The sequence below is a fragment of the Phalaenopsis equestris genome, unplaced genomic scaffold (genome assembly GCF_001263595.1).
Source record: "Phalaenopsis equestris unplaced genomic scaffold, ASM126359v1 Scaffold000002, whole genome shotgun sequence".
Lineage (NCBI taxonomy): Eukaryota > Viridiplantae > Streptophyta > Magnoliopsida > Asparagales > Orchidaceae > Phalaenopsis > Phalaenopsis equestris.
In genome coordinates, this window is record NW_018164444.1 from 32268766 (window position 1) to 32279361 (window position 10596).

Genomic DNA, 10596 nt, shown 5'->3' on the forward strand with positions numbered 1-10596 from the left:
ATATTCATTTTTGGGCATTTACATACATATGCCACTTAATTCTTGTATCACATAAAAAAATATATTTATAAACATACCCCCCAAATCTGGTATCACCACCCAATTCTTATATCACATAAGAAATATATTTTCATTTTGGGCATTTACATGCATACAAGCTAATTTTTGTATCACATAAAAAAATGCAATACATAAACTCAATTCTTATATCACATGAGAAACATATTTTAATTTTGAGCATTTGTATACATACAACACAATTCTTGCATCACATAAGAAAATATATTTATGTATGCTTAAAAGTGCAATAACATCATAGTAACGTTAATCTACAATAACACAACAAAATCATCACAATATCATTAAGATAAAATCAAAATAACACCTCAATCATATCACATTAATACTGCAATAATACCGCAATAACACAAAAATAACACTGAAAAAACACTATTCAAAAATATCACCATACCAACTACAATACCACTCAATAACATCTCAATAAGACAAGAAAATCACAACAACACCAGCCCAAAAAAAATAAACGATATATTACTCTAATAACATACTACAAAAAAAAATCACAATAACACCACAACAACTGCAATGCCTCTCAAATAACATACTACAATAAGCCTCAATAACTAAACAAAAAAATCTCAATAACACCAGCCGCTAAGAAACCGCAATATCATTCAAAAATAAAATATCAATAATATGTCAACAACAATACCACTCAAATAACACTTACAGTCTGTTTGGGGCAGCTTATAAGTGCAGACGTCGCCGTACTGTTTGGTTCGCGCGTTTCACCAGCTTATCCGAAACTGCGTTTGAGTTTTTACACTAAACTCAGCCAGCGGGTCGACCCTTGCAGTTGGTCCGCGGGCTACATTTTAACATAAACAGCTTATACTGAAACGCACAAGATGCCCAAACGGACCCTTAAAAAAACCTCAATAACACAGACAAAACAAAAAAAACCGTTATACACTGGATTGCCGCGCTTTCGTAAAAAACATTGGAATCGCGGAGGAAGCGGGGACCAGAGAAATCCTATCTTCCTCCTCTCTGCATTATCAGGTAGCTTTTCATCCCAAACCTTTCCCTAGCCATGGCGGTGGCAGCGCTTACAATCGCCTCGGCGTTCTTACCGCCCCGGCTTTCTGGATGTCCCCGTATCCAGCGGAAGGGCTTCGGGTTCAGATGCAAGTCGAGCCTCAGCAACGAGGAGGTAAGATCTTTTTTTCTTTTCCAATTCTCGTGGATTGCAGGTTTCATTCCCTGTATGTCTTTGCTGGAGAGTTCTGCAGGAGTATTTGGTAGATGCGCCGGTTTCAATTGGAGATGGATTTTCTTTTAGTGGAGGTAGGAATTTGTTTATCGAATTTATAAATGCTTCCTTGCACGATATTTGCTTCTATTGTTAAAGGTTTGAGGAATGGGTGGAACAGGGAAGTATGCTAAAGGGCCAAGTCAAATTGACGAGTGGTTTGCTCGGGGGAAAATGGTATACTTTTTCTTTCATCCTTTCATTAATCATTAGTGTTAGAATGCATGTTACATGTGTGAAAAAGAATGCACGATTTGCTTGAGAAGGTGAAATCGAATTGGGTGGCCGATTTGCAAGGGACATTTTGCTATAGAATGCATGATACATGTTTGGAAAAGACCTAGATATGCAAGACACATGTTGCCTTGAGTTGAAATTCAGATTAGGTGGCGATTTGCTTGAGAAGTCGTTAGGCGGCCTGCATGGACTGGTAGGTTTGCGAAGATTGGTTTGGATGAAGATGAAGTTGCCTTTGAGCCATGGTGGATGCTTCATGTATGTAAAAAAAAATGAATTTTAGGTGTTAGATATTTAAATAAATAAGCATTGACTTGTATGCATGTAAATCTTCCTAAAATAATATACATTGTTGCCTTTTTTTTTGTCTCCAATGAATTAAATGCATATAATTTACTTGGTTTCCAAATTATTTTTGCCTCCAACAACTATCTTAATAGAAATGATACTATGAAAATTATTATATATATATCTGATTAATTTGGAGATTTAAATTTGGTAGAATATTAAAGAATAATAATAATAATAATCTTAAAGGAACGATGACATCTATAATAAAGGGCATTTTCATAAGAAGTAAGATAAATTAAAATTTTATTGAAAATCTCCATGTTCTCATTCTCATCAAGAGCAAAGAAGATTTCAAATGTGTATCGAAACTCCTTCCAGATTGAGAGATATGCACAAAATCCTTTGCAAGCAAATTACGGGACGATCAAAACTGAATTGTAAGGTTGATTTTCTTAAAAAAGTTTTGTTATTTAATCGATTGAGTATTAGAGAAATTTGGATTTCATTTTTTTGCTTTTGCTATAAAATTGTATTATTAAAAGTTTTGTATTTTAGATTTATGACTTCAAATTGTGTGGGTTTCTTCACCACACTAGATGTGAGGAGTTTTTGCTACGATAATGGAATACTAATATGTGAGTTTGGCTAGGAGTGAACATAAGCAGAGGGACCAATCACATAAAAATTTTTTGTTATGCTTTATATTTCTTGCATCTTTATTTTATATTTCTTATAATGTCACAACTCATTAAATCATTTAATATTTTCTTAATAGCAATCTTAATTATAAAATTTAATTTTGAATACACTAATTAATCCCTCCTCCCTTTTTGGTGCGCCATAACTATCATTATTAACTCCACTCTTAGCACTACAAGGATTGCCGCGGAGTATTGGGGCTTATAAGATTGCTCTATAATTAGGATGACTTAATGATTTGTTTTTCGTTTTTTTAGTAATTTGGATTGTTGGTGGGAGCTAATATTATCAACTCGACTCTTATCATGTGTAGGATAAAGTAAACGCAAATGTTTTTGTTGTTTATACCTCATTTAGCATTTTTAGGAAATTTGGTTGGTTCTTATAAAGCGAGAAACTTCGGGTGTCATGCTTCAAAATGATCGTGAGATAATTTAAGCATGCTTAAAAATATATATATATATATATATTTTAAATTTTCTCTATTAATTTTTGAGTTCTTCCATATTTTATAATTTTTCTTGATTTCTTTTTTCTTTTTTTTTTGTTGGTTTTTTTTTTTTTTTGTTTAGAAATATATCAAAATGTTCATATTTTTCTCATACTTGATTTACTTGAGTTTTAGTGTACATAGTACAATGAGCTGTTTGAGCCAAAGAATAAGTTGTTTGCGCTATCGTTTTAAAAGTTGGATCGGTTTGGCCTCCTTGATTTGTTCAACTGGGAACTGGTACTCCGTTCAGTGTGGTCAAATTTCAAAATAGCTTTTACGTATATTCATCCAAAAACAATCAATATCGGTGGCTGAATGGGGGGATTAGTGAATCTGTTTGGTTTATAATGAATCTCTCAGTTTTAATATTGAATTTTTTTTTCTTTTTGATTTGGTACTTAGAAATAAAACATCTAGAATAAAAATAGAGAAAATAATTAAAATATCATATTCCAAAATTTTAATCTAAAATCATATTTAAAATATTCAAGTGTGAAGTATTCTGATTTAGAATATTATATATTTATATGATAATAATATTATTATTGCATCATTATTATGTCATTTAAATCATACTAAAATAAATTTTGTATTTATTAAGTCAGTTTAACTTTTTAATCGACAGAGCTATAAAGACCGCAAAACTTTTGTCACCCGATTTTATAAGTAAACCTGCAGATCACAAGGAACCAAAATTGAAGGGAAGAAAGAATATTGTATTAGAGGAGATTAAAAGGAACTTTAAAGTTGTGGGAATAGGATTTACGGAAGGTCCATAATGGATCACATGCAATCTTCTTGTAAAGGTTGCCTGAGTTAAGCGATAAAGAACCAAACCAGAAGTCACAGAGGGATCTAGAGAACAGAACCGTAGTATAAATTCATAAAATGCAACCAAGGGAACATCACATGCTTGCTTTTCAAAAGTAAAAGAAAGTTATTGAAGCTTGAATTCCTAGAACAATAAACATTAGTTTAAATCAACACTCAAAATTTCAACTTGTCGTCTCAAAGGTCAAATTTTTTGCTTCAGATTACTGCAACCTTGGGGTTTGCATTACATATTGCATTTGATTTCTGTAGGAAACAATGATGTAAAACACTTTATTACACGCACGCCTCTTCCATGGCATCTTGATAATGGGAAAAAATATTAAGCATTTTTCCATCTTGCGTTAGTAGCAGTGACTTAAGTTTACCTAACAACATGGTACAACAACAGCAACGTAGTATTACCAGACAAAACTTTAGATTAATGGTTGAAACTTGTGCATGTACTTATTTACTGAAGTCCGGCAGTAAACCTGAAACAAAGAATGACGTCAGCTGGAAAGTATTGTTAGTATTGGATAAATCAACAAGTTTTATTGACTCATGAATTCTTATCTTAATGTATTTGTGTTATCCAAGCAAGATCATCAGTTTGTGAGAACTAGGAATCATCAAATGATCCACAAACCTTGATATTCATATGTTATTGTGAATGACAATGGTTAATTTTTCTTTTATGGATTGTTTTTTTTCTTTTTAAGAAGTCACATTCATTGGAATGTAATGTGGTGAAAATTTTGAGAAGCCATCAAATTTTATTTGCAATCTGGTAAAGATTTTGTTTTGTGTTCGTTTCCTAATATTGTTTACTTTAAGATTTGCATTACCAGCATTCTTTGCATAGTGTTGAAGGAGCTGTATTCAATATAATGTAAGATTAAAGGACTGCATGGAAGTTAGTAACAGCAGTTTAAGTTAACGCTTTATGATATTCTTTGGTGTTTTTTAATGCATATTTGTTTATTGCTTCAATACCCTGCATCCTCATCAGAGAAACGCTCATTATTGCTTCAATACCTGATTCAACTGTAATATTTTTCAATATTGCAGGTAAACGCTCATCCTGCAAATAGTAGTAAAGGGAAAGCAAAAGATCCAATATTTGGTCTTACAATGGGTGGTGGTTCTCAAACCACTGATGATGTTTTCAGGTGAATCCAGTGCACCATGGTTATAGGACTAACTACTTGGAATTGTATTCAGAAACCTACATGCGTATAATTCTGGTATTCTTAAGACAGGCCTCTATTGTGTTTTAATATGTGAAAACTTGTAAGCTACAAAATGTTATTTCACTTTTCTGTATCCTGTTAGATGGTTTTGTGTTGAAGCTGGAGACTGTTCTAACCCTTCGATCATTTTGATTCATGGCTTCCCATCTCAGGTATGGAGCTTTTGGAATTTGTAATAATTCACTTCCTTGGCTGAATTATTATGCATATATATGAAATTTGGTGCATGAATGTGATTCTATCATGTAGTTTTTATTAATGATTTTCATACTGTGTTGAATTTCTGAGGCGCTGTTAGGTAAATTGTTAAGGGAGAAAAAATGAGTACTATTTTAGTCTTAATCGGTAATCTTTTAGAATTCTATATCATCAGTTCTTGTTGAACCTTATTCAAAGCTATGTTCTGGTTATTTTTATGAGATACAATTAGCGAAATGATAAATTTATAATTCAATTGATTAATTTTGAGCCAACCTTGTGGTGAAAAGTTGGCAAGTGTCAAAGACTTGTTACATATAACTTAGAGCTCAAACGAGAATGATATGGAATGGTAGCAGGGAATGTTTTAAGCAATTTTATGCTAGAAGATTAGCAGTGGAAATGGAGTCCATAGTATAGTCGGTAGGATGATAAAATTTTGAGGACAACCCAGCAGCTAGCTGCTGTTCTAGCCGCCCAGCACCACTTCGGATCATTGTTTCTCCTCTGCCCAGCCCACCTATCCATGTGATGTTCGGGGCAGTGAATATCTTCTGCTTCCTTGTTGTACCGCCCACCTGCTCCACTTTCCCACCTCGTCGTCACCTTTGCGGATCCCCAACAGCCACCACCGCCGCCGCCGGTACACCTTAGTTGCAGTTTGTGTGTCATGTCTGTTGCTATTTCTATTTCCGTGTGCTGGTTGTAACTACCTATTTGTTTTTCTAGTAATAATATATATTTACTTATTATTGTTCGGGCTAACTCCGATATATGGTCAACCTTCCTTTTTGGTGTAGGTATGATAAAAAAATCTTATCTTAGATCTTTTATGTGATGTATTGTAGCAATTACTTCTAGGATGCTCATTGCTAATGCTAGGATGTCCCTTTCATCGATGGAGATGTCTATTGGTGCATGTACGGCATGTGTTATGTTTGATTTTTTGGGATGATTTTAACCATCTAGAGGGAGGTTCATCTATCCCTTATTAATTCTTATCTTATCTTGCTTTCAATGCTTACGTTCTATCTAGATATTTATTTGGATTAATTATTTAGCAATTGTAAAATATGTTATTCGATGCTTGATTCAGTGCAGTTCGCCGTCGGTATTTTTTGTGGCTTCTAGTTGAGTGTCTTCCTTATCACCCGAGGAGAGAGACCTTTTGGATGATGAAATGAAGGGGGACGCTTTCCCTTTTGGCATTGCAGCTAGTTTGGGAGCTGATAGACTGCCTGACCGATAAGGACAGACGTTGGAGACTTTGTATTACCTATACACTCCTTTTTGATCGGGTGGTTGTTAATACTCCTGTCATTCAATTGTTTGCCTCTTCACATACAAACCATAATCTTTGACCATTTTGTCTAGCATTTTATCTCACTATCATCCAAACTCATCATTTCAATTCTTTCTTGCTTGGTAGACAGTCATTGGTGTAAGGGAGTTCTCAAAAAACACTAAGACATCTTGGGTTGAATGTTTCATCTTTTTTCAGTATGTTTAGTCCCTTCACTTTCCTCTTTTCTTTTTTTGTTTCTTCGCCTTCTAATTTCTTTCTTGGCTTCATGTCTTCTTCTTTGTCCTTTCATTTTAGGATCAAACTTCAGCCTGTTTGCACAACATAATTTTATATTGGGACCGCCTTACTAGCCTAGTAAATAGTGATTTTTGGTTGGAGAATACCTTCGGTCAGAACTTTTGCGCCAATGCTCCTAGTTGATGTAGATGTTTATAGTTGGTAGGTGAGGTCATGGGGGCTTGACCTTGTGTAGGCTTGTTGTTATGGCCATCTGGCTTCCTCTTATTCTATTCTTATAATCTTGTAAAACAATAAGTAGAGGTTGTGTATGTAAAATTGATGCATTAAATGTCTTTTTATGAGAATAATGCATCTCTTTTTGCCATTTCCTTATATATAAGAAGGGATGTCAAGGATAATATGGCTTATAAATTAAAGTTGAATGGTTAAAATGGAAAAGTTATTCAAAAACATTATGTAGTAATGAACATCATGGGGATCAAAAAGAAAAATTGCATTATATGATATTAACACCATCTACGTTATTTGGATTTGAATGGTTGGAAGAAATGAAATTAGCAACTGTGCGAAAGATGACAATCTTAAGATATATATGTAATAAAAGAAGGATAGGGTGAAAAGATTGTGATTTGAATGGTTGGAAGAAATGAAATTAGCAACTGTGCGAAAGATGACAATCTTAAGACAAATATGTAATAAAAGAAGGATAGAGTGAAAAGATTGCATTAGAGAGGATGAGGGCATAACACCTATTTTAGAATAATGTTCTAGAATGTAGGCTCAAATGGTTGGATATGCACAAAGAAATGTAAAAGATATGCCATTAAGGTATATAAAATTAATAAAAGAACTATAAAGTAAAGAGAGCGCCAAAATTTAATATGAATAAAAAATTGTGAAAAGAAACATAAAAATTAAAATTAACACCACATGCAAACAACTCGCAAGAAATAAGAGGAGAAGAAAGATTCATAAAACTGACCAAGAGTTTAATTAATATTAATGGTGATGATGAGGATGATTATTACAACCTTGGTTTTATTACATTAAAATATTTCATTTTGAAGCTAATAACATGTATGTTTCATGAAGATCTTTGCATTACGGCAGTCTTTTGAGATTTCATCCACCCATAGTGTACATTCATGACCTCGTACCTAATATAGCATGCATCCCAATTTGGTTAAGAATGCATCTATCCCTCTTTGTTATTTTTGTTTGTCATGAAGTTAATATACTACTTGTTTAGTAGCTAAACACACATAATGCATTAAATAATATGTAATCTGCGAAGAAAGATTCAGAAAGCTGCTCTAAACATTTGGGATAAGACTAATATGATCATTATTTTTTATGTAGCTATTCTTAAAGGAGCATTAGTCATCCCTTCTATGTTATTCACTCTCATTAATATTTTATTTTTTGCTGAGTTTTCTTTTTTTTTTAATTTCTTGCTAACAGGCATATTCATTTCGCAAAGCTCTTCCTGTTCTAGCTGAAGAATATCACGTCATTGCTTTTGATTGGATCGGTACAACTGTCCATACATTTAAATTGTTAGGGAATTTTGCCTTAAAATTTTTTATTTTTGAAATTCAAATGATTGAATAAATGATAAAAGCTTTGATCATTTGATGTTTACTGTATGTTTATTTTGAATTTTATTGTTCAAGGCATTGCTATATGCAGCAATGAATTTTTCTCACCATAGGGAGTTGGATTCTTTTTGCACTGTTATGGGAAATGGCATGCTAGTATCTAAATATCTTGAACTTTACATAAACATCACTAACAATGACGATGTTTGGAGTGCATAATTTAGATATGTCTCAGCCTGTGGTGAACTCTGGTGAACGTTACAAGGAAAGTGTTTAATAGTTATGACGCCACTTTAAGGATATTACTAAATATATTCAATAATTGGAATTAAGAGAAGGTTTACTTGTGCTATTTTACTTATTTGGCGTCAGCTTCTAAATTTGAATTATTATAGGGATAATGAAGTGCTCGATATTCTGCATAAAGATAGTTAATATTACCTGCTTATGAAATAAAATTGTTTCTATTTATAGGTTTTGGGTTTTCAGATAAACCTCAACCAAGATATGGCTTTGATTATACTCTGGATGGTAAGAATTTGAGTGATTGATATGTTTATTATCTGTAGAATACACATCTACACCCTCTTACTAAGCATTTCAATGTATCTTAAGAGTATGTTTCGTCTTTGGAATCTCTTATTGATGAGTTCAAAGCGGATAATCTATCCCTTGTTGTACAGGTATTTCGAAGCATTTCTTTGTCCGTTTGCTATATTTATAGGAAGCTTTTTTTCATTCCTGAATGACAAATTGAATAAACAAATTTTAATTGCAGGGATATTTTTCTCCTGTAGTTGTCAAGTACGCCAGTTATTATCAAGAGAAGATCAGGAATCTTATACTTATCAATCCACCAGTAAGCAATTCAAAAGATTAGAGCTTTTTATTTCCTTGATCAACTTGTTTGATTTCTAAAATTTTTTCTAACCTTGATAGTCCAGAGTTATTTCTAGAAGTGCTAATTTTAAAATTATGTCCACAACCTTCAAAATTTTTTTCACTATGAAAAATTCTTAAAAATGTCATTTTGCTCGTGCAATAGCTAACTGAAGAGCATGCAAAGTTACCACCAAGCCTCTCAATATTCAGTACCTTCTTGCTGGGTGAGATATTTTCCCAGGTTAGATGTGATTTTTAAAATATTTATTGGCCAAACTGTTTATTGAAAAGATGATTATGAAGAAGATGCGGGGCTACCAAAATGATGTTATATTTCTTTCCCACTTCAGGATCCCCTTAGAGCCAGTGATAAAGTTCTGACCAGCTCTGGGCCATACATGATGTTGGAGGAAGATGCAATGGTTTATAGAAGACCATACCTTACATCTGGTTCTTCAGGTTTTGCGCTAAACGCAATCAGCAAATCCATGAAGAAAGATCTCAAGGTAGCCTTATCCTGACAATATTTCAATTTTGTTTAGTTTCTTAGCTTCTGCAATTAGACTAATTTATTTTGAATAAACTATGTAATATAAAAATCACATGAATATGAATTATGTTTTCTAATTTTTTATATGCAAAGAAAATTTTGTTTTCTAATGGAGGCAAATTGCTGATGCCTGAAAGAAGAAATTATTTATTATTTTCTTCTATTTATTTGTTGTAACAGCGTTATGTTGAGTACATGAGAACAGCTCTAGCTAGCAGCTCCTGGAAAATCAACAGTGTAGTGTGCTGGGGTTTAAGAGATCGGTGGTTGAGCTATAACGGCATTGAAGATTTCTGCAAGTCCTCAAATCTTAAATTAGTACAACTGCCAAAGGTTTCTTCAATTCTCTTTAGCTCAATTGTTTTATAAGGTTATCATTAGCAGGATTAAGTGTAATGCAATCTATTTCATTTAACTTGACTTGCAGTTGCAGGCTGGCCATCATGATGCACAGGAAGATTCTGGAGAAGAGCTTGGGACAATAGTAGCAGATATCATTGGCAAAGGAATGTGATATTTGAAATGAAGAAAAAAGATTATTGTCAACATATCAAGAGTGAATTTTCATTATTAAATAAATAATCACAATGAAATATGAAATATAATTTTCTTATTTTATAAAAAATGTTTAAAATCTAAGAAGTTTTCACTAGCTTTTAACTTTTTTTTTTTCCCTAGAACATGAGGGCTGTTTTTGTTAAATATG

The 10596-nt window shown here is 32.9% G+C and overlaps 1 protein-coding gene across 2 annotated transcripts; it reads left to right on the forward strand.

Moving 5' to 3' along the window:
• The first annotated feature begins 1006 nt into the window (after positions 1-1006).
• Positions 1007-10440, forward strand: LOC110031340 (uncharacterized hydrolase YNR064C). Of its 2 annotated transcripts, XM_020734493.1 has the most exons (13): positions 1007-1234; positions 1314-1368; positions 1455-1510; positions 4935-5035; positions 5199-5268; positions 8322-8391; positions 8933-8989; positions 9074-9141; positions 9237-9317; positions 9504-9581; positions 9691-9846; positions 10071-10223; positions 10324-10440. In XM_020734493.1, exons 1-13 carry the CDS (start codon positions 1115-1117, stop codon positions 10402-10404), a joined length of 1146 nt encoding a protein of 381 aa, XP_020590152.1. In that variant the 5' UTR covers positions 1007-1114; the 3' UTR covers positions 10405-10440. The 2 variants fall into 2 exon arrangements, with proteins under 2 accessions (XP_020590152.1, XP_020590162.1); XM_020734503.1 differs by lacking the exons at positions 8322-8391; positions 9074-9141.
• The last annotated feature ends 156 nt before the right edge of the window (positions 10441-10596 follow it).